The 23371-nt window shown below is 51.5% G+C and overlaps 1 protein-coding gene across 2 annotated transcripts; it reads right to left on the reverse strand.

Moving 5' to 3' along the window:
- Nucleotides 1-1202: 1202 nt before the first annotated feature.
- Nucleotides 1203-23353, reverse strand: SUPT6H (SPT6 homolog, histone chaperone and transcription elongation factor). 2 transcript variants are annotated; one of them, XM_089484186.1, is made up of 37 exons: nt 23216-23353; nt 18593-18790; nt 17926-18081; nt 17713-17783; nt 17149-17344; nt 16748-16832; nt 16199-16472; nt 15948-16049; nt 15615-15731; nt 15109-15198; nt 14613-14755; nt 14216-14367; nt 13696-13794; nt 13476-13605; nt 12520-12670; nt 11868-12022; nt 11266-11461; nt 10846-10985; nt 10645-10762; nt 10348-10424; nt 9702-9837; nt 9230-9367; nt 8909-9076; nt 8307-8434; nt 8014-8221; nt 7775-7922; nt 7448-7590; nt 7104-7244; nt 6793-6988; nt 5915-6153; nt 5710-5823; nt 5326-5450; nt 4899-5011; nt 4591-4668; nt 4328-4494; nt 2404-2597; nt 1203-2147 (listed from the first exon to the last, which is right to left on the reverse strand). In XM_089484186.1, the coding sequence occupies exons 2-37, from the start codon at nt 18696-18698 to the stop codon at nt 1961-1963; spliced, it is 5181 nt and encodes a 1726-aa protein (XP_089340312.1). In that variant the 5' UTR covers nt 18699-18790; nt 23216-23353; the 3' UTR covers nt 1203-1960. The 2 variants fall into 2 exon arrangements, with proteins under 2 accessions (XP_089340312.1, XP_089340313.1); XM_089484187.1 differs by lacking the exon at nt 23216-23353 and adding an exon at nt 22316-22388.
- Nucleotides 23354-23371: the final 18 nt, after the last annotated feature.

Below are 23371 nucleotides of genomic sequence, written 5' to 3' on the forward strand. Positions count from 1 at the left end.
TCACCATTTCTCCTTTGTCCATTTCCGAACCCTGGCCTTCTGCTTCACTTACCCCAGTTGCCCCCTTTTTAAAAAGGTGTAGTCCAAGTCTCATGGCCTTAGAAAGCTTGCAAAACAGATTGACTGCAGCTTCTTGCCTTGTAACGCCAACACAGCGGGGCCCTGGGTCCTGACTGAAATGGCTCCAATCCATCCAAATAATAAGGCACCCAAAGTAAGCCTTAACTCATTCAAGGCTGGCTAGCAATTCAAAGCACAATGTTGCAGCCTGGCATGTGTGTATATGGATGGCTGGGTGTGTCTGTGTGTGTCCCGTTGGTCCCTTTAAAGGCATTGAGGGGTCAAGTTTGGACATTGCTGGAGCACAGAGGGTGCCCAGAGGGTAAGACCAGATTTGAAGCGACAGTCGGGTAGATTTCGACTGAACATAAAATAGCTGCTCCCAACTCAGGATGGCCAAATATCCCCTTTTTGAGGTGCAAATCTGGGTACCTGTCAGCTGGGCACATGAACTGCCTGCGCACTTCTCCATCGAATGACAGGGAGTCCACTCAACTTTTAAAAAAACGGCGAGAGTTTGGGACTTTGTGTCTGGCCTGCTTGCCTCCTGCCCCGAGAGAGAGACTTTCTTACCAGAAGGGGAATGAGCTACAAGCAAAACCACAAGATTAATCCTTCTTGCAAACAGAGATCCGTGGGCTAGCCTTCCTGAAATTGGATGGGGGTTCTCCAGATGTGTAGGATTCCAGCTCCCATAACCCCCACAGCCAGTTCCGCTGGAGAAACCCCATGCAGTCAGGGAGAGCTAACCAGCATCCAAAGAACAGGCTCAATTTCCGACTACCTGTGAAGCCAAAGTCCCTCATGCCACCCAGCCTCTAGTGATCTGAGAAGTTACTTTTAATGCTTACTCCCCCTCCCCAGCTCCCCAAATCCTTTCCGCAATAAGAGAGGTATAAATCCCCACTTTCCCATCATTCACAGTCAAGTCATTCTGCTTACAAAACAAGCCACCTTTTGAATCTTTCCCCATTCTGGTCCAGTGGCTGGTTCCTCTTCCCAAATCCCAACCTCTTCCCCTTCTCCCTCCCCAAAGGATCACCGACCGACCCCAAAGGCTTCTGGTGTTCTGAGCCATGGACACCCGCCAGGTTCCAGGCTCCCCCCGGCTGGCAAGGGAAAAGAGGAAACCCGGAGGCCGATTCAGTAGAAACACTATTTATTCCCTCGGTTGCCGTTACAAGTGGGCCGAAGTCGGGGGGAGCATGGGTGGGAGACCCTACTTGGCATTCAAGCCGCCGCCGCCACACACTCCACCGCACTCCAGAGCTGGCTCACAACAGCGGCTGTTGTCCCAGAGTTCGGCTCTGCAGCCTTTTCTTCTCCTTCGGCTCCTCTTTCTTTTTTAAAGGAATACAACTGAATAAATATTGTCCCAGAGAGTGCCAAAGAAACCGAGCTGATGGCCGCTGCCGCCGCGCTCTCCTCCCACAAAAGCCCCCCAATACATACAACGCAAAGAGAAGTGGAGAGAAAGAGAGAAGGAGGCACACATACAGCCACACTCACAGAAAAGGCCAGCCTCTCCCCACCAGACGCTGGCAAAGTCCTCCCCGTCCTCCAAAACCTCATTCCTGCCCAGAGGGAGCAGCCCGGACCCAGCAGGAGGCTTGAAAGAGAGCCTTGATCTGGAAACGAGGGGGGGGGGGGGGAGCTGGTCAAGCGGACACCCGCCGTGAGAGCAAAGCTCAAAGCCAAAATGGGGGGCCAGTCTGTAGGGACCCCGCCAGAGACGGGGTCTGAAGTCTCCATGGCACCCAGAGAGCGCTGCCCAGCGTCCCTTCTCAGAGTTTTAAGGGGATAACAAAGCAAAACCAAGGAAGATGGAGCGAGGCGGCTCTCTGGCAAGAGCACAACGAGGCGGTCTCCGTTGGCTCTCCTGGTGGCCAGGCAAGGAGGACTACCGGTCCATCTCATCCAGAAGCGGGGTGGCATCTCCAGCCATGGACATGGGGGTGCTCTCGATCATGGGACTGGGAGAAGGGCGAGGGGTCAGCCGCTGCTTCTGCTTCCGGCGCTCAGCCTCCTTCTCCTGGAGCCACTGTTCGGCCATCTTGCCCCAGTCGATGGCGGTGTGGGTGCTGGATCTGGGCAGACAAAATGGGAAAAGAGTGAATGAAGGCCAGGAAAAACAGCTCCTGGGCCTGGGCTGGATGCCTACCTTCCTAAATTTCCCACAAAGTCATGAAAAAAACCCCTCTGCAATTTGTGTATGATCTAGTCCCCCTTTCATATATATATATATATATATATATGCACGTGCATATGGGGTGTTTCTTCCCAAAACTCCTAATTCTTTTACTGCCAATGCCAATGCCCCCACCACCCCCCATATGTACTTACTTGGGTTGTGGCTGCCTTTGACTGGAACTGGAGGAAGGCTGGGACGGTGGCTGGGACTGGGTGGACTGGGGGGTGGTATTGGTCTGTAGCTGGTGGTACTGGGGCGTCGTGATGGGCTGGCTGGGGGTGGTGTAGGAGTAGCTGGGAGTCAAGAGAGGGGTAGCCACTGGCTGCTGAGCAGGAGTTGTGAAGACCTGAAGGTTGAGAAACAGAAGACACACAGGTCAGCTGCAGGAACATGAATGTGGTCAGAGCCGGAAGCACATACACAGAAGCAGCATCTCCAGTCAGACGTTCGGGAAATTTTGCTGGCACCAGGGCAAAACCTTAACACGGGTCAGCAACCTCCGGCCCATGGGCCGGATGCGGCCCGTGGAGGCCTGGCGACCAGCCCCTGGCTGCTGTTGCCGCTGCTGCCGCAGCGGCAGCAGCCACCCATCACAGCTTTTCGCTGCTCTGGGCGCCGCCATTTTGGGTGGCAAAATGGCGGTGAGGTCACGCAAGGCTTCGCCGCCATTTTGGGCAAAAAAATGGCGGCGCCCATAGTGGCCTCTGGGGCTATGGGCGCCGCCATTTTTTCACCCAAAATGGCGGCGCCCAGAGCGGCGAAAAGCTGCGACAGGCAGCCGCGGTGGTGGGCCTCTAGGAGGCCCGGTGCCGTCTCCGGGGCCCTCCAGGAGGGCTCCGAGGGCAGCAGGAGGCCTCTGGGAGGCCCGGTGCCGTCTCCGGGGCCCTCCAGGGGGCCCTCCAGCGCTGGCGGCCCTCCCCAGCTTTTTTGCCGGTCTCTGACGGGGCCAGCAAAGATGGGAAGGCCTCGCCCCTGGAGGGTGGAAGCTCCACCCCCAGCATGCGACCCCGCCCCTGGAGGGTGGAAGCTCCACCCTGGCACACGGCCCCGCCCCGGAGGGTTGAAGCTCCACCCCCGGCTTCGGCCCCCCAGTCACCTGAGGGACAGTAACCCAGCCCCCGGCTCAAAAAGGTTGCCTACCTCTGCCTTAACAGCTGCCCAGAGGAAACATCCATTTGTGTTTGGTCCAAGAAGACTTATTTATTTCATTGAATTTATATCCCAAGATGGGACTCACCCTGGAAAGGTTGGCACAGAATTCGCCCACTCACCCGCTTGCAGGCTTTGGGGAAGGTGACAGGGAGAGTTGATGCCCTTCCTTTCTGTCCACCAGAGTTTTAAGAAGTTCCCTTTTTTATAGACTGCAAAGTTTCGAATCACATTCTAGGGGTTCTGCCTACTTTTCGTTTTTCGGCTTTGGAGACAGAGCTGGGGGCTGCTCCCAGTACATTCTCCCCCCGCAAGCCTTCCAGGCGATTAGTGGGCTCACCTCCTTCAAGCCCTCCTTGTCGGCTCAGCACATTCTTCCCTCACTAAGCCCTTGGGCTGGCAGCTTAGTTGCCCCTTTCCCTCTGCACTGCCTGCCTCCTGAACAAATCCTTGAGATGAAGTGGGAGGGGAAGAGACCCACCAGCCTCTTTGACTGGCATCACCCCTTGGCACCAGCTCTGCCAAGTGGGCAGCTGGTAAACCTCAGGGGGAGAGAAGAAGGAGAACCAAAATCCAGGAATTATGGAGGGGATAAGCAACGGGGGTTCAACTCCTGGAAGTTGGTGGAATGCTGGAGGCAGGAAACCAATGCGTGTGAGTGGGACTCACATACTCATTCCAACCCTGGATGAGACCAGGTAGTCCAGTCATATCCCTAGTAATACTGGGTCCCTGGCTGAACCACCAAGCAGAGTTTCTCAGATGCCCATGGTGGGCCCTACTATCCAGCTGACGCAAGGATGAAGCAGGCTTCAGCCTAGCTAAAGAAGCCACCCCCACGAAGGCCTCTGCAGTGGACTATGGGAAGGCTATGGGATCCAGCCACTGGTACCCCTTCCCTCCCTCCCTGCCTCCCCATTCACGTACATGGTAAGCACTGCTTCCACCACCGCTTCCCCCGTAGCCGTACTGACTGGAGGCCCACTGGGCAGGGGTGGCGTTGGGGTTCTGCCCCTGGCCCGTCACGGCAGCGATGGCACTGAACATCTGAGAGGTCATGTTCTGCGGGAGGGCATTGACAGCCCGGGTCAAATCTGCAGGAAGAGGAAGAGCGAGAGAATGAGAGCGAGCACACCAGGGAAGGTGGGAAAGGGAAGCAGTGGGTGCGTGACAGACACAGGGCCACTCACCTGCCAGGTTAATGTTAGCCGGAGTTGCATTGAGAGAGGCGGGCGTTCGGGTCCGGCTGCTGCTGCTGGGGGTGACTCCTGCAGAAGGGAAAAAAGGCAGAAGAAGATCATAAGGCGTTGTGACAGTCAGCTTGGGGTAAGTCAGTTGGCATCAAGCAAAATGGCACTCTGGATGAGACTGTCACCTTAACTATCATCAATAAAACACCTAAAGCAGGGGGTGGGCAACTGTGTGGGGGTTAATTTTCTACATTGTGCATTGTTATAGCAACCAATTTTATTCTGTAATCATTGGGACTGAAGCTTACCTGGCACAGGGTCCTGGTAGTGATCTTTGAACCACCGGAAAAGCCCATTGACCGTGGGGAAGATGTGATTCCGGTACCGGAAGCCTTCAGGTGTAACTGTGACGTACTCAATTCTGCAGCAAGAAAAGGACACCCGGGTCTGAGCAACTGTTGTCAACTCAACCCCGTCCCCTTAAAGTCCTCTAAAACCGTACTACTCAAAAGCAGTGGTAGTAAGCACCCCATCTGTAGAGAGAGGAGTGCCCCCTGCTGCTCCATTTCACAGCCAGTAAAGTGTCTGTGGTTGATCCCCAGGTATAAGCAGCTTCCTAAGAGAGGGAACAGGGCCCTGTTGGGTGCAGAGAGAGGGGCAGGAAGAAGGGTGGGAACCCCACGGGTCAAAAACCATCATCGTCCTCTCTTCGAAGTGCCCCAGGCCCAAACCCACCTTGGCTTGCCGCGTGGCTGGTAGCCCAGCAGAAATTTGCCAGGGAGGTCTTTGCAGGCGCAAATGAAGTAGGGGATGAAGGTGGGCTTCTCCTTCTTGGTTTTGATCAGGAGCTCCTCCAGTTTCTAGAATGAGCGCAGAAGGGGAATGTGACAGAACTTGCTTCAGTGCTGCTCCTCCTCCTCCTCAGCACAGGATGGGCTTGGAAGGTCAACCCCTCACCAGGCTGATGCCCACTCTGCCTACAGAGCAGGCTCCCTCGAATGGGCACTCCCAGGGCAGGCGGGATGGGAAAGGGGTCATGATTCACATCCTCCTTCAAGGGGACATCCTGAGGCTGTTTCCCAGGGGTTTCCCGCTGTCGTCTTCCCCACCAGCTCTCACCTTCCTGTCTCCCCCGTTGCAATCTTGGTAGTATTTGTGGCTGAGGAGATCTCTCGCAAAAGACGCCATGGGCTGGACATAGCGGGCCACGATCTCATCCAGGTCCTCAAACTCCTGGGAAGGCAAAAACAGGGAGAGATCACCCAGGGAAGCAGGCTGGGGGGGTCAAGAGCGATTCCCTGCCTTCCTATGCCAGCGGACTCACCTCTGTGTTGATCCAGAGGGTGGAGCCCAGGCTGAAGGCGTTCTCCTTGCCTTCCTCCCGCACGTCGACATGCTGGTAGATGTTGTCGGAGACCTTCCAGGTGACTGTCAGGTGGTTCTCCCCTTTGCTGCTGGGGCGGATGATAACGTCCCCTTGGTCCATGGTCTCCATCATCTTTTCCGCCTGCTTGAAGTTGATGTTGTGGAAGGACGGGTGGGCGATCACCCGCTTGATGTACGCTGGGGAGGACAAGCAAGCTTCTGGTCAAATGGCACCCCAGACCTCTTCTTTCCCCAAGCTTTAAGTAAGGGAACAAGAGATGTGGGGGCCGGGGGAAGTGGTGGAGGGGAGGAAACATTCAGAGAAACGTTTTTGGAAGCGTTTTTCCACTATTAAAATATGCTTAAAATGGGTTAGGATTACCCCATGCAGTCCGGAGAGTTTATTGGCCTCTGAAGCCACTCGAACACATACACACATTGAAGGAGCCTCCAAGTTTTACCCTCAACCTATCTATGGGTCACAGCAAAATTCATAATTCTGGCCCCAAACCTGACCTCGACTTATACATGAGGTTGAATTATAGTTGAGTATATACAGTATATACTATTATTTACGGGACAAAAGAATTGCTTTCCTGATGTGAATGGCTTCTCCTGTTTTTACTGTTGTTTTTAAAAACCAGCTCCTCATAAAACGAAAGCGGAAAGGTTCCTTACAATTCAGGATCTTACAGTGCTGTTTGCAATGAAAAATAAAATGTAGAAAAGTAAATCCAATTTGTACTTAAAAATGTCCCCCCCAAATGTCTTCAAAATTCCTGGAAGTGTTATATCTTTGGCAGGGGCTGGACCTCCTGACAGTCGGGAAGGACTCACTCGTTCGCTGCTGTTTCCGCTTCAGCTCTTCCTCCTGCTTGTGGTCAGCGGCCTCGGCGTCAAAGTCGTAGTAGGTGTCCTTTGGCAGCTTCCACTCATTGTTCTTGTCCATTAAGTCTGTTGTCCGGCAGGTCAAATCAGCACTAAATTTCTCAATGTCTATCTTCATGATCCGGCAGTGGACAGTCATCCCCACCTGAAGAAAGGACGGAATGGACAGTCAGTGAGACTGAGGTGTACAATAAATGCACACACACAGAGGAATCCTTCCAGGCCTGGCACTACACCCAGTTCCTGACCAAAACACCTACTTTGACCCTTTCCTCTGGACGCTTGACCACTTTGTCGCTGATGAATTTGGTGGGGACAAAGCCTGACACCCCATTGTCCAAGCGCGTCTTCACCCCAATGGCCTGGCCGGGACAGGAGCCGCTGTCAAAGTGGTTCCAGACCTGGAGGGAAAGCAGAGCAGAAGGGCATGCCAGGGGGAAGCAAAGGAAAAGAGACCTCGCAATCAGGGAGGGATGAAATGCCAACAGCAGTGCCCACTGAAGAAGACTGCCAGCTTAGTCCTGGCCAACTGGAGCAACCAGAGACACCACAAAGGCAAATGCTGGGAGATCCGCTGGGGAGAGGTGCTACTGTGATCTATTACCTCGCTCAGTTCTGGGAAGTTGTCTTGCTGGCAGAAGGGGCACTGCCACAAGCCGGTCTCGTCATTCCGGATGGCTTGGTCATAGCTCTCCCCTTGCGGCCGCCGGTGGGCTATTCCTGTCACATTGCAGATGATCAGTTTACCTGGAGAGAGATGGGACAGGAAGGAAGAGGTGTTTTTTAACTGCACGCGTGATGGAAAGATCTTCTTCAAAGTCAAGATTCTGTTGCCTGTTTCTACACTGACAGGGAACACTCTTCCAGCCTGAAGTTCACAAAAAAGCATTTCCCTTCCCCTTCCTCTTGGAAAGAGGAGATTTCAGCCCACCTATGTAGAAAGTCTCTGGCGTTTCTTTGGTCAGCATGTTGAAGACTTCTTCGGAGTTGGGAGAGCGGTAGGGGTTTCGCAGGTCCTTGTAGCGGCAGCTCAGCTCGGCCCGGATGTCGTACAGAGTGATGTGTTTGTCGCCATAGCCCTGCAAGGGAGAAAGCAGCAGTGAAGGAAGGCTGGGAGGGGAAAGGTGAAAACACAGATAGAGCCTCCTCCGGGATTCCAGTTCCCCTGACCTGTCTCTCCAGCTCTTCAGCAAAGGCATCGAGATCCAGGTCCTTCAGACGCTCTGGGTTTTCCAGGATCTCTTCCAGGGCACCGGCTGGATTGGCATCTTCGGCTGACTCGTCGTACTCCAGGGCGTCGACAGCCATCTTGCGGGCCCATTCATAGGTCTCAGGGTGGACCCGTGATCCGTCAAGGACCTCAATGTAGGAATCCGTGCTGAAAGCATGGAGAATCTGATGTTAAAACGGGAGCTTCTTAATCCGCCTCCCCAGGCTCACCCTTCTGCCACCGATCCACCAACCTGTCGCCCAACGAGGCCGTGTCTATCTTGATGAAACCAGCACAGTTGATGAAGACTTTGGGCCCCATGTGGCACATGGTGACCAGCTGGGTCCGGTTCTCCAGCCGTGTATTGTTCTGCTTCAGGATCTGAGAGAAAAAGCAGCACAGAGGTTGGAGCCTCTGGAACATTACAGAACCTTCTATTTGCTGAATTATTTCATTGTTGGAAATGCCTCCTCTCACTGATCTGAGAACAGAGAAAGAAAAGGAAGCCTGGGGCAGAGTGGCTCGAATCTGTCCCATTAAGCCGATTGTTAATTGGGGGTCCTACAACTCCCTTGTTGCCTCACCTCTATTGGCTGCCAACCTACTTCTAAGCACAATTCAAACCTATCAAACCCTATACAACTTGGGTCCAGGTTACCTGATGGACTGCACTGCCCGTTTTCATATCTTGTGGAAGGCTTAGCAAACCTCCAACCCACCACCATCATTGCTGTCACCCTAGACTTTGTGTGAAAGTTCCAGGGCTGGCAATGTCAGGAGGAACTGAGGGGATTTGCTTGCTACTAACCCCCCTACAGCAAGAAAGAAGCCTGCAGAGAGGCAGGAGACACTTACCTTGAGCAGGTGGGTGCCCTTTCGAGGTCCGAGGCCACAGACGTACTGCAGAAGGGCCTGGCTGTGTGGGTGGGCAATGGCCCGGTTGACATCCACCCCCACCTCATTCACCTGGTTGATGAACTCGCAGTACAGGGCATTGAGCAGGTCCTCTTTCACCACATGCTCCTGGCCAAGCAGAGGAAGAAACACAAGACAACAACACATTTGCTATGCAGGCCAAAGTGGAGGTGCCAAACTGCAAGGCTGAGGAGCGCCATCACTACCTGGTCTACACCAGAAGCCAGAGGTTGTATCTTGGCAAGGGCAGTTGTGGGTTACCTGTAAAGGGTGGAGCTTGAGACACAGGATGTCCTCATCTGAGCTGCAGACCTGGGCAAACTCGACCAGTGGGTCCTGGATGCGGCGAGCCAGGGAGACGGCCTGGCGCAGGACAGGTGGGTAGTCCCGGAACTCAGTCTGCAAGAAAAAGAGAGGAGGCCAGAGGGATGAGCGGTCAGAGAAACCACGAAAGGGGCAACCCACAATTAAGAGGAGGAAGAGCTCCAAGCAGGCAGCAGAAAACCAACTGGCATTCCCAAGCTGGTCTCCACTTTCCCACCCAATGTTGCCCATTGCCTTTTACATAACACCAAAATACAGCCTACAGTAAAATATGTCATATCCCTACAAAAAATGAAATAAAACCAAAAACATTATTTAAAACCCTACTATATTAAATACCCTCAATGTGCCAGATCCCGTCTGATCTTGGAAGCTAAGCAGGGTCAGGGAAAGGGGGCTTCCAGCTCACCTCGGATTTCTTGCTGTTCATGTAAAGTGTGGCCAGTTCGTTGTCCACCAGTTCCACCCCGATGGAGGAAAGCTGTTGCCCTTGGTCCAGTTCGTGGGCGATGCGCTTCACATCCTCCATCAGCATCTGGGCATCCCTGAGAGGAGATGGGAGAGGAGGAAAAGAGACAGAAATGGGAATTTTGTGGACACTGAGAGGACCCCAGCATTTATGGCCCCTCCTAAATCTCAAGGGAGTTTGCACCCAAGGTGACATAAAGCACTTGCTAAAAGGCAGGCGTTTTGATACTGCTGATTCTTTTCCTTGGAGAAGGGACTTGGGCAACAAGGAAAAAAGCCAAGAGATTGGAAAAAGTTCCTTTTTTTGGACAACAAAATCTACCACCCACCAGCCTAGTTCAGATGGTTGTGCTTGAGATGGGACTGTGGCCTTAAAACATGTTCTAGTCTGCTTTGTCTGTCTTTTTCATTTGGCATTTTGCACTCTAAAGACTGGGGAGTGGGTGGGATGGATGGATGGATGGATGGATGGATGGATGGATGGATGGATGGATGAGGGCAGCCTCCTAATTGTGGGGCATGTGTGTTTTGAACCTAGCATCCCACCCTCCAATGAGAAATCCACATACACCCAAACTCCAGCTCACCTGTTCTCTCCAGCTATCGTGACCACGTGGGGTTTCTTGCTGAGTAGGAACTTCTTCAGTGTTTCGATGTCCTGAGCCTAAGGAACAGAGAAAGGACATTAAAAAGGACCACACTGATAAGACCGATAGAGCTGAGGAAGGGTTACTAGCACTGTTCCCCTGGATTCATGGCCCAAGGCAGCTGCCTCCCTCCTATCTTAGCCAGGTTTTCAAAACAGCAGTAAGGGACAAGTGGGTGCAGGCTTTGCATTCCACAGATTAACTTGGGGCCAGGTGGGAAGACAGCCTCCACTTCACCTTCTTCTCCCTTTCGTCTTCCCGCCAGGCGTTCCTCCGCTTGGTGAAGTGAGGCAGGCGTAGGAAATCCGTCACCTCCCCTTCCCCGTTCACAAGGGCGCAAAAGACAGGGTGGTCTCTGCAAAGGAAGAAACCCCACTGGGTCAGAACGGGAGAGATCCTGGGGGGCTCTCAGGAGCTGGTATAGCCAAAGCCACCTACCTGGCGGAGGAGAAGGCGATGCCCAGCACACGGATGCCTTTCCCTTGGTTTTCATCCATGAAATCATCGTCTTCTTCCACCTGCTGGTCCGGGCGATAGGGAGCCACTTTGAGCCAGTTGGATAGCTTCCGGCTGCAGATCTAAAGGAAGGCAAAGGGGAAAAAGATAATCAAAATGCTGCTATTCTCTGATATAGAGAGAAGATTTCGTGGGTGCCAAAGGCTGCCTCCCTCTCCCAGGTCTGAGCTAGGAAGTCACAACCAAGATTTTAGAACTCATCTGCTACAATTCATTGGGAGCCAACTCTCACTGCCCCATTAATGGAAGCCAACTCTCAAGACATCCTGAAAGCACCCAGCTGGAAGAAGGTCAGGTAGGCCAAGCCCAGACTCCACAAGGTGGGCATGGGTGGGCACTCACCTTGATGACAAACTCCTTGGCTTCCACCAGCAGCTTGTTCTTCAGCTCCTTGGCCATCTGCGGGTAGAGGAACTGGTTGAGGGCCCTTTCGATGGCCAAGGTGCGCTGCCGGTTCCACTCCTGCACCTGGTGGCTGAACTCGTCGCGATAGTAGAACTGCTTGATCTCTTCGAAATAGGTCTGGTCGCTGCCATAGCTGGAAAGGGAGGAAGAAAGGGTGAGGCTGATATGGTGGCAGAACTGCTCCCTCATAGCTTGGTCCCAGGGGCTGGTGAGATGCCCTTTTTGCTTTCCAGTTGCCACTCCTGTGGCTTCTGAGGGAGGGAAGAGTGGCCAGCATATGCGCAACTAGGTCCCCTTCTCCTGTTTGAGTAACTGCTTGCAGGGAGCCCTCTTATTGCGGCTGCGTGTGTGTGGCTTTATTGCATTTTAAATTTTCTGTATGCCTTTGAATAGCTATCGTTTTAATGTGATGATTTTTTAAAATGATGCTCTAAATGTTACTGTCAAGGTTTTGGCTGAATCTTTTCATGAGCTGCCTTCAATCTCATTCGAGGAGAAAGGAAAGATATAAATGAAATGAACAAACAGCATTAACCAACCCCTCAACGCCCTTCATGTCGATGCAGATGTCAATGGCAAGGAGGCCCTCATCTTTGGCCAGGCATATCTTCAAGAACTGGTCATCCCGCAGCTCCTTGACTGGTTTGTTCTTCAGGTACTTGAAGGTGTAGGCATAATGGCCCTCATCAATATCCTAAAGAAGAAGACAGCAACAGGGGTCTAGTCGCTTCTCTTTCTTAAGGTACAGCAACACAATCCACCTACTGTCACCCCCTTAAGAAACATCCACAGAGCAGGTTGTGCTGTTAAGGACTGTTCAGGGGGGAACAATCCACGTACAAACATTAAGTTAGAATGGTTAAAAGTGCATTGAAGCCTCTTACATATTAAGAACCAACACGCCTGTTGCATGACTGCAACCAATATTTGCTTAGAAGGCAGGCTTTCCAACCAGAAAAAAAATATTCTGCTCATTCCAGCCACTTAAGTCACCAATCCCATGGCAAGGATGATGTTGTCGGCATGTTAACACCCATCATCCCACAGGGCTAGCTAAGGCTGATGGAAGCTGCAGTCTGACAGCACCCAGAGGACCGCGAGTTCCTTCATCCTGCTTCGCAGCAAAGTCATGGGTGACACCCAACTCCAAGTCACGTCCCTCAACCTCAGCCCCAGGGAGAAAATGGTTACCTTTTTGCCCTTCTTGGTTGGGGAGACGTTGATCTTGGCCCTCTCCTGGAAGGTCTGGCGCAGCACCTGCCGGACCAAGGGCTCCCGGGCGATCTGCAGGGCCACCATGTAGCAGGCCCCTTCCAGAACGGCCTCAGGGGTGGGGAACTGGCTGCAAAGATCAGAGGAGCAACGTTGAGTAAGGAGACTATTGCAGGACATAGGTAAAGGTAGTCCCTTGACATGAATGTTAGTCATAACTGACTGTAGGGGACGGTACTCATCTGTTACTAAGTGAAGGACTACTCCAGTGGTCATGTGGCCAGCATGACTGCACCGAACGCTGTTACCTATCTAACTACTTCCATTTGCATGCTTTCGAACCGCCAAGTTGGCAGAAGCTGGGACTAGTGACAGAAGCTCACCCCATCATGCAGCATTCAGGCCTCAAACTGCCAACCTTCCGATCTTCCAAATTGGCACCTTAACCTTTAAGCCACTGCATCCTTAACATTGCTGGAGATACCAAGGCAAAAAATCCCACCGCTAGCCCCATCATCCATGGCAGGGGAGGTATACTTTTCTTAATGTAACAGAATCCCTGCGGCCACCATGACACAGGGTTGTAGTAGTTGTCCAAAAAAGTAACTTTGCCACGCCATGATTAATACCTTGATGTTCAAAGGGTAGCTTCCCCATAACGTGGCAGTTACATCAAATGTAAAAACCCGCATAAAAGTAAGATATTTCTAATTGCAAAAGCATATTCACACTGTAGAATTAAAGCACTTTGACCTCACTTTAACTGCCATGGCTCCATCCTATAGAACCCTGGGATGTGTCGTTTCGTAAATCACCAAGACTAAAGCCCTTGGAAAACAACAAATGCCAGGACTCCATAGGATGGAGCTATGGCACTTAAAGTGGTGTCAAACTGTGTAGATGCACATCCAATGCGAGGGCAGCACCCTCCTCACCTGCAGACATAATCCTTTGCCAGCTCCAAGGGCTCTGCTGGGAACTGCTCCGTCTCGTGGCGCTGATAACTGTCCCGCAGGTTCTCACCAAACTGCTCAGGCGTCAGCCCAAACTTCTTTGCCAGGCCGTCTAGGGGAGGAGGGCACAGCCATTAGCAAGGGGGAGCGGGTGAAGAGGGAACAGGGTGGGGGGACAAAAGAGCCCGGAGGCCAGGCTCACCTAGGCCAGCCGCCTGGCAGATGGTGTACATGTCCCGACGGGAGGCCTGCTTCAGCTCCGGCCCCTTCTGCTCATCATCTTCAGCATCCTCTCCCTCACCTGAGGAAAGAAGAAAGAGCTGGCCAAATGCAGGACACCCAGAAGTGCTAGGAGATGAAGTCGACCTAAACAAAATGCTCATGGGAGGAAGAAAGGCAGAGATAAAGGGCAATCACTAAAAGACATGGCACGAAGCAGAGTCTCTGCCACCAGGCAAATGGGTTTAGGAGTCCTCATCAGCATCCATTATGGCCAAACTTTAACAGCTGTCCAGGGTCGTGAAAGAGCTAACTTGTATCAGTGGCCTGGTTGGACATTATTATCTGCAAATCTAAAGGTGCGGATGGGAAATTCTCATGCCTGTCAGCCTCCTGGTTCTTGAAAAGAACAAGCAACAACTGTGAGACTATTACATGAAGGAGAGAAGGGAAGATGAGCATGGGTCAAGGAAAGCGTTTACAAACTCTGTGGATCACCAGACCTTCCTCCTCCTCGCCATCCTCCCGGACTCGCTTCTGCTTCTTGCGGTTGGCTTTCGCTGCATTCTGCATCTTGGGAATGTCTCGGCCATAGTAGAGGAGGAAGTGGTTGTAGACGTCCTTTAACTCATCCATGGACTGGACATCCTTCAGCCTACAGAAAGAACAGATTGAAATAGCACAACAGTGGTGTTATGGGGACAAGGACCATAAGCCTTTTAGGAACCCCAGAAGGCCCGACCTGCTGCACTTCTGACAGCTGCTCATGACAGACAGATAGCTTCATCCACGAAAGCGGCCAGTAAGCAGGGAGGCTTTGAACTGTCCCCAAAGCTGTATGAGAAGGACCATTGGCCCACTGCAGTTTTAGCTGGATGAGAACCAAGGAACAGACAGTACCTCTCCATGTCAGTTGTGTCCAGAGCTCTTATTCCATCAGCCAGAGGCTTGTCCGGATCAGCCGAGATCTGCTCATACTGGTAGGCCTGCATTTTCTCAAACAGGCGGGTCAGGTTCTGCTTACGGATCTTCAGCTGGGTCCACTGGAAGAAGGAAGCAGAGGGGAAGCAGTGAGTCTGGGTCGCCACCCAAGGGACAGAAGTGGCTGAGAAGTCCACTTCCACTTTGGAAAAGGACTTTTAAAAAGGTTAAAGGGGGCAGGAGGTGAGAACAATGTAACCTATGTAGAAGATGAATTTTTGGGATTTGGGGCTGCCAGACCAGTTGCATTATACGAGAGGGAAAAGGAAGCAGAGAGTCTGCCAGGTTGTTTCTTCTAGATCGTGAGCACTGACAATTGCCTAGACACCTAAAAGATACCAAACTCTACCTGACCCTGCAGAAAACCCCACAAAATTATGCCCCAGCTGAAACACCTCCAGGGTTGGCACCTCACCTTTTCATCCCACTGCCAAACTCGCCACAGGTCACTGATATGCAGCTCGGGCTCCACATATTCCTTCCTGTAGAAGGCGATGAAGGGAACCTGAGCCAAAGGGAGAAAAAGAGAGAGACTGAGAGAGAGACAGCAGCATTGAATGCAAGGAAGAAGTCAAAGTTATGGAGGGGAATACAGAGACAGTTGGGGGTAACCCTCAAAGGAAGGGTCAAAGAAACAGTTAGAACAGCCATGGCCCTATTTGCAGAGCATTCTTGCAGGCTATGGAGTTGGAATCATGGAATTGGTAGCCTGACGATTGACATAGTGGTGACAAAATGCCTTGGGCAACAATTTTACAACAGTAACTTTGTCATTACTACTTAAAATATATATTACCCATTTACGAAGCGATTGGACAGTAGAGTCAGAGTCCAAAGTGTGGCACATCAACTCCGCTGCCCTGTCTCCCAACCATTCCAGCCCTGTTGCTCAACCTTTGGCTCTTCTTCCCAAACTCTCACCTCAAAGTGTTGGTTCCTCATAAAGTTCAGGGCTTCCTTGATCTTCTGGATGGTGCTGGGGCCCTTGCGGCTGAAGCTGCTGCTGGCCTGGCCTCGGTCCAAGTAGTCCGAACTCTCCTGACAAGGTGAGACGGGACACAGAAAGTGAGAGGAAGAGAATTGGCTGCTGCAGCTGCTGCAGGCAAAGAATGTTTGTCACTAATTCCAAAGGAAGCAGCAGAATTACAAGAGCATTTTTCTGTATGGCTATCACAGCTACCCCTGGGTGTATTTTCTAGTATCTGAAGGGCATCCAGAACTGCTCTCATCCGTGAGTGGCACCCCAGGGCTAACCTGCAGGGAGATGGTGGGCATGGCAAAAGCGTTCCGGTAGATCCAGTCGGCTTCCTCTTCCAACTCGTCATCCTCAGCGTTCTTCACAGGGATAGAGCGCAACTAGAAGGAAGAAGACAGTCTATGAGAAGGGAGGTTGGTCACAAAGGTTGGGGAGTAACAGCTCCATTTTACAAACAACCAATGACATTCCAGATGTCTGATGGACAGGGAACCAGGAGAGAAGGGATCGATTTGGACGAGAGACTTACCTGGAACCTTTCAGGCATGTCAGTCACCCGGATCTCGTTGTCCTGATCCGTCAGGTGGCTGCTCTCCAGCTCACTGGGCTCATACATCTCAAAAATGCTGCGCCGGCTGACCCGCTTCTTGGTGGTCTTCTTGGGCCGGACCCGGATCTCCCCTTCAGTCTCTTCAGGCTCGTAGTCATACTCGTCCTCCATCTCCTCGTCGTACTCGTTGTATTTCTCAAACTCGTCGTAGTCAAAATCAACACCAAAGATCTCCTGAGCTTCTTGCAAGGCTCTGAAGGAGAAAAGAACCAGGGTCACCATGCTACCCAGATTCAGGACAAAAAAACGGCATATGTGTGAAAGGCAGGTGGGTCAGTTTCACTTACAAGGTAGGATTTTTTGTAACAAGAGCCGTCAACCACCTAAAAAAGAGTCAACCCAACTTTACCCCCTTAGAGAAAACCAGAAAACATTCACAGCACTGCCAAGAAAAAGCTGTTTCGGTTTGGGAGAGCTTTCCTGCAAATGGGCCTAGGAGATTCATAACTGTGTCAGGCTCAGACTTACGCATCTGTGTAGCCAGGCAGTTTCTTCCTCCATTTGGGCTTCTTCAGGGGCTGCCCATCGTCATCTACAATGAAGTCATCGATGTCTGGAACACAGCGAGAGAAAGAGAGAGAGAACGATCGATCAGTGGTTCACAGGTCTCTTCTCTCAGCAACCCCTACATTTTAGCAAATCCCGAGACAAAGCTTTGCTACATACCACTATTTCATCAGGGATGACCTTTTACAATGGTTTAAGTTTACCAAAAGAAGCTGTCTTGTTCCTGCTTTAGATGAGCGCACTATACCTCTTTCCCCCTAAACCTGGTGACTGAATCCTTCAAGGGGGAAACAGAAAGCAGGGAATACTCCTGACCAGAATGTCACCCGGTATCCCCTCTCTGCAAATCCCACAATTCATACCAGACTCATCTTCCTCCTCCTCCTCATCTTCCTCAGCGGCAGCAACGGGGCCTTCCGTAGCTTCACCCCCCTTCTCGCCTTCCCCGTCCTGGAAGATCTCTTCGGCAATGGCCTCCTTCTCATGCTCCTCCTTCCCCAAATCCTCCTCTTCATCATCCTCATCGTCCGACATCTTCCGTACTCGCCTGAACTTTTGCTGCCAAGAAACATGTTTTGAGGATCACAAACTTTTGAGACCCCACAAATTTCCCAGTGACACAAGACCCCTAGGGACCCCTAGGGCTTTTCCTCCACCACAGATAGGGAACCCTTTAGTTTGAGGGTCACGTTCGGTTGAAGACAGGGCCACATTTCAGGGGTGGGTGGGTGGGGTCAAAAGCATATACCCATTAGCGTTTAATTCTCTTCCTAGTCTAGATAGGCGTAAGGAGGGCAAGATAGAGCACCTGGGCCTGGGATTTGCTAAAGAAAAGGCTGATTTAATGAAAACAATGAGGAGGCCAAGGTGTCTTCTTCAAACTCAACATTAGCCAGGCGGTCACCAGTCTGCCAAATGCAACTCACCCGTTTAACTTTGACGCCCAAGTTCTCCTCAATGAGGTCAAAGTCATCATCCTCGAGGCGGTCATCGAAATCTATGGAGAGATACAAAGTCAAGCCATTGCGTACCCCAGAACAGCGAGGTGGGAGAAGGAAGTGGGAAGAAGAGAAGAAAGAATAGTGCACTAAGTCAGGGGTCACTTCCTCAACCGGTAAGCCTTTAGCCCTGTCACTTACTGCGTTTCCTCTTTTTACGACCGACGTCGTCCTCCGAGTCCCCTGAATCGCTACCTTCTTCCTCCTCCTCTTCTTCCTCATCGTCGTCATCATTAATAAACCCTTTCAAGTTGCCTTGCTCATCCTGGTCATCCGGGTTGTCATCCTCCTCCTCCTCTGAGTGGGGCAGGAAAACAGACAGACATTGAGACCAGGGGGATGACTGAAAGAGGCCAGCTGCCTTTGGGGAGATGTCAACTCCCAGAAGAGACATTTGGCAGCAGAATGAGCTAGTGGTGGAATATGGGGAACTGGAGCCCAACACATCTGGTAGCAATGGGGCTGGGGGATGACTGGCTTGATGCACACCTGAAAATCCCTACTTCTGTGCGAAGGGACATATAAAGGGATCTGGCCCTCTTCCCTTGTCAAAGTTCTGATTATACACCTCAAGTCATTTAAGATGTTCTACTTAATACATATCCATGTCTTATATGTATTTTAAACTGTTCTAAGTATCTTAATATGGTCTTCCGTAATGACTTTTCTAACTGGTGTATCATGGGCTGTTTTATTTGTATTTTATTTTAATCTCATATGGTAAGCCCCTTGTGCCCCGTATCAGGGGAAAGATGAAATATAAATGACATTTTAAAAATAAACTCTGTACGAAAAGCTAATGACATACCGTCTTCATCCTCTGTAAATTTCTTGGTTGGCTTGGAAACAACTTCTCCTTCTTCATCGTACTCCTCCTCAGATTCCTCGGCTTCACTCTCCACAAAGTCAGACATGGCCGCAGGTGGCTAAGTCAAACTTGCTGGGAAGACAGAGGAGAACCAGACCAAAGAGACGGAGAGGAAGGTCTTCTGAGTTTACAACCGGCCTGGAGGAAACAAGACCAGAAGGAGAAAGGATCAGGAAGGGCGAATGGGAGGAACAAGGTACAGGGCTGTCAAAATCATATTACCATATTGAAAGAGAAAAGCAGAATAATGACAAGGATAATAACTGAGGGTTGGGTGGAACAGCCACAGGAATCTGCAAAGACTATTTGGTACAACATTTCAGAATCGTGAAGCTCACCCTTAGAAATGCCCCATGAGGCAGGTTTGCCAGGGCTGAGGTAACAAGGCTTACTCCCATTTGGCAGACAAAGTGCTGAGACACAGAGGGAGTGGTGCAAGAGCTTTGACTTATCCCCACCTCTGCCAGCCAGTCCCAATGTCACGGATTCAAACACATGGGGGACCTTCTAGATGCTCCCGCAACCTGCAAGACTGTGCAGTTTGGCCATGGAACCCATGGCCTAAAGAGGTGGTAGGTCTCTCTTTCTAGATGTCTTCAGAAAGAGGTTGACAGCTGCCTCCTATTGAGGATGCTCTCGCTGGAGTTCCTGCCCTGAGCAGGGGGTCAATGGCCTCTGGGCATCCCTTCCAACTCTATGCTTCTATATCTCTCTCCTCTCTCCCTAACACCCACAAAGCCTTTTTAACATCCCATTCAAACACCCATTCAATCACCAGTCACCCCCAACATCTCATGTTTGTCACTGATGTGGGAGGAAGCCCACCTGCCTACAAAATGTACTCTTCCCCTTCTATGTGCTGCTCCCCAAAGAACGTTTCTTTTTTCACATCCTGATGCCACCAGACTGCACATTTCCAACGTCATACAAGGACTCATGGCTTTTCACCGGTACTTTGTTTGCAAGGGCGAACCAGGACGCACCAACCAAAGACCAAAAGGATGAGGCAACACTCAGAAAGACGGCTACTCCATTGGCCAAAGAGGTGGGTGTCTCTCTGGCCCAGTTCCTCACGACAAGATACCCGTTTGGTCCTCTTAAGTCCAAGTGGGACATCCTTCGCACATCCCAGAACCAGCATGCACCGAAGTCACACTGTGTGTTGTGCCACACAAGCCGGCACTGAAGTCACGCCATGCAAACCACTTTTGTGCGCTTAATAAACAACACTTTGCATAGCTACCTATCTTTCGTAGACATGTTTCTGACTAGCGAGGGCCCCTGCCTCTTCTCTCTCGGGTCCCCATCAGAGCAAAGAAGTGTTCCCTCCTGTTCTTGCATTCCCAGAGCCCCACAAGCTCTTTCCCAACTGTGTGTTCCAAAGCCTGCCGGGCAGAGATTTCAAAAAGCCACAAAGCCACTTGGTTTAAATCAACAGGGGACCTAACAAACACACAGCCGCGGAGAAATCACCTGGAAGCAAAACCCAGCCGCTGGAAGACTACAACTGGAATTACAAAACAACTACCTTTTTAGCTTGGGACTGTGATAAAAACAGGCTGAGGCTTGCCATATCTCTCGCTGGCACCTATTTTAATTGGCATTCTCTCAGCCCTGCTTATTAGCCCTCTTATTCCAATACCAATATACCAGGAATGCTGTACACAAGGGGTAAATAAAACAGGTCACAAGCATCCAATTTTGGCACAGCTTTTTCTAAAGAGCTGGGATCCATCCACACAAGCCAACACATCTCACAATCCCATGCGTCAAGTCTGGGGCAGATGAACGAAAGAGTCTTGCTTCCAGGGACTGTGTGCTAAGAAGGCTCCTTCTAGGGACCTTGTGTTAAGGCCCTGTGGGAATGCAATGCGTTTTATTTTCCTGGTAATGCTAGCAGGGTTCTGCGGCTCCCATGAAGATGCGTCTGAGCCTCCCTGGTCAATGACACAGCCTTCGGCAACAGCTGCAACAGGGATGCACAAAGGAATAAAAAGGCCACTGGAAAGGATCCCTTAGGACCCTAGAAACCAACAGCCCAGTACAGTACTCTTTTCTGCAGAGGGTGGAGCTGTTCTACTGCTGCATCAAGAAGCATTTTGGGATCACTGCTGGGAAGGTAGGGATGGAGCCCAGTCACTTCAGACCGGATAATAAAGCAGCAATCCAAGGCTGGGCGAGGTTGCTGGACCAGTCCAGCCCTACACTAACAACCCAGTCTCTCCTTGACTTCCCCAAACCAGCCCCATGGACTGGGCAGGGCTTTTAACATAGGCCTAATCCCAAACCCCACAGGACTAGGACTCTGTGAGACCAGGGTTCAGCCAGGGAAACCCACTGGCAAGCCAGACTTCCTCAGCCCAAGAGGAAGGCAATGGCAAACCCACTCTGGACAAAGTCTACACAAACCCATCCCAACCTGGTGACTTTTTCCAAGATCCTTGAAAAAAGGGGGAACAAACATGCTTGGGATTATTTAGTATTTACTTAAAACTTGTAATCTGGTTTGGAATACTTAAATGCCCTAGAAAGCCAAAACAGTATGCCATACATTCTCCATGAGATTAAAAACCGTAACCGAGCCTTCGTCTATACTGAAGAAATAATGCGGTTTAACACCAGTTTAACTTCCACGACTCAGTGCTGAGGAACCCAAGGATTTGTAGTTTGTGGCGGCACCGGAGCTCTCCGACAGAGAAGGCTAAACGTCTCGCCGAAGCCTGAATCCCAGAATCCCACAGCATTGAGCCATGGCTGCTAAAGCGGGGTCGAAGAGCGTTATTTTTGCAGTGCAGAAGCCGCCCAGGAAGTAAAACAAGGGAATGCACAATTCCTTCCTCTCCGCTGACTCAGTGCAGATAGCTCTGGCGGCGAATTCGTCGCAGGTTATTACAGTGACGCCGACAACAAAAATATCACGGGACACATCTCACGCCAGCTTTGTCGGCAACTAGAATATCCATCTCCATCCCTAAAGGAATTTGTTGTTGTTGTTAAGGACTATGGAACCCAATCAGACCCCTGCTATCTCCAAACAGAAGCACATTTTCAGCCTCTCAGGGAAAAAGCGAAGCACAGGACAGCAACACCAACAATAACAGTACAGTGTAAACGCCATCCAACGATACAGGCAAAGTGAAACAACAACAACCACAACAACAACATCATCATGAAGGTAATCTGAACTCCCAGCGTCTTAGGAATCACAACGTATCCCTAAAATCCTCATCTATGCACCTCTTCTCCATACAGACACAATGTGTAGCCATTGTTACGCCAAAGGCCGCCAGAGTAAAAAGAGCAGTGTCCCAACATGCCCCTCAAATAAGGGAAAAGAGGAAGCAAAGTGAGAGTAGCGACAATAAGTTGTACCACATTTTGTTGAACTGGTTTATATTGTACTCTGCCGTGACATCTATCTATAAAGTGCGGGATAAGGATGTGTACTAAAACGCCTCTCTCCCGCTCTTTACCTTGAGATGTATTTGAGACATGTTTGTGAAAAGGCCCACGAGAGCCAAAGTGTTGTTGTGGTTCGAGTGCCGTCCTTTGGCCCCGGAGGCCAGGGTTCGAATCCCGGCTCGGCCATGGAAACCCACTGGGCAAGAAGCCACACTCTCTCAGCCTCAGGGGAAGGCAATGGCAAACCCTTTCTGAACAAACCTTGTTGGGAAAGCCCCCCCAGAGGTTCGCCTTAGGGCCGCCGGAAACGAAACCACACAACCGACGGTTATTAAGCTGTCGTAGAATCATGGCGTTGGAAGAGGCCCCAAAAAGGGCCCTGGCCCAACCCCAACCTGCCATGCAGGAACTCTCCGCCAAAGCACCATTGTCATCACTATCATTGTTGTACGTTCTCAAGAATGCGGACTCATGGGCGCATCTTGACGGCTGTATAGTATTGCGCTTTAACTGTCGGTTTCAATGCGTTTCGCCTTTTGCCTGGAGCCCTGAGGAGAGACGGAAAAGTAATACAAGTGTATTCTTATTATAAATACTGTTATTGTTATTGTGTGGGCATTGCGTGCCTTCAAGGCCCAAGACGCACGCTGCAGACGCAACCCAGTTTGAGACCGCTTTGGCTCAAGGGCAGGGAATTCTGGGAGATGTAGTTTTACGATTCGCCGGATGTCCCTCTGCCAATGGGGTGCTTTAAGGGAGAGTTCCTGCATGGCAGAATAAAGGGGCTGGGCTGGATCAGGGCCCTCCTTGGGTTCTCTTCCGACTCTAGGGTTCTGTCAGAAGGAGAGCTCTGGGGCCACAAGAAGAGAGTCCTTTCTCTCTTATGAAGGCGAGGGTTTTCTTGGCAGGGTTTGCTCTTCAGAGGGATGTCGTCTCCTGAGGCTGAGAGAGTGTGACTTGACCAGGAAAAGCCCTGGCGCCGCCATTCTGGCCCTCAGCGTTATCATTATTGTTACTCTATTACCAAATCTGCCCCGAAGCCGCAAGAGGCCTCCCTCCCAGGCCCACTTCCCCCTCCTCAGGGCCCTCAATCGGGGCGAGGACGTGGCCTCCGGGGGTCCCTTCGGAGGCTCTCCAGGCCCAGCCCCGGCGGGGTCTCACCTGGCCTTCGAGGCGGCGAGGAGGAGAGGCTCTCCCTCGGAGGCAAAATGGAGGCCGCCGCCACCGCGGTTGCGGAGGAGCAGACGAGTTCAGGAGGCCGCGGCGGGCAGAGCGGCTTCCGGAGCCGCCCACTTCCGGTCCCGCAGGGAAAGGGAG

The sequence above is a fragment of the Sceloporus occidentalis genome, unplaced genomic scaffold, assembly GCF_023333645.1.
Source record: "Sceloporus occidentalis isolate IW3139 unplaced genomic scaffold, rSceOcc1.0.p SCAF_21, whole genome shotgun sequence".
Classification (NCBI taxonomy): Eukaryota; Metazoa; Chordata; class Lepidosauria; order Squamata; family Phrynosomatidae; genus Sceloporus; species Sceloporus occidentalis.

What these genes read in the sequence shown, in the direction of transcription:
- SUPT6H (XM_089484186.1), bottom strand. Translation starts at nt 18,698, where the DNA reads ATGTCTGACTTTGTGGAGAGTGAAGCCGAGGAATCTGAGGAGGAGTAC. An exon ending in ACGGCCTCGTTGGGCGACAG is followed by an intron (nt 8,222 to 8,306) that starts GTTGGTGGATCG and finishes CCATGCTTTCAG; the next exon opens with CACGGATTCCTACATTGAGG. An exon ending in GGCTAACATTAACCTGGCAG is followed by an intron (nt 4,495 to 4,590) that starts GTGAGTGGCCCT and finishes CTCTTCCTGCAG; the next exon opens with ATTTGACCCGGGCTGTCAAT.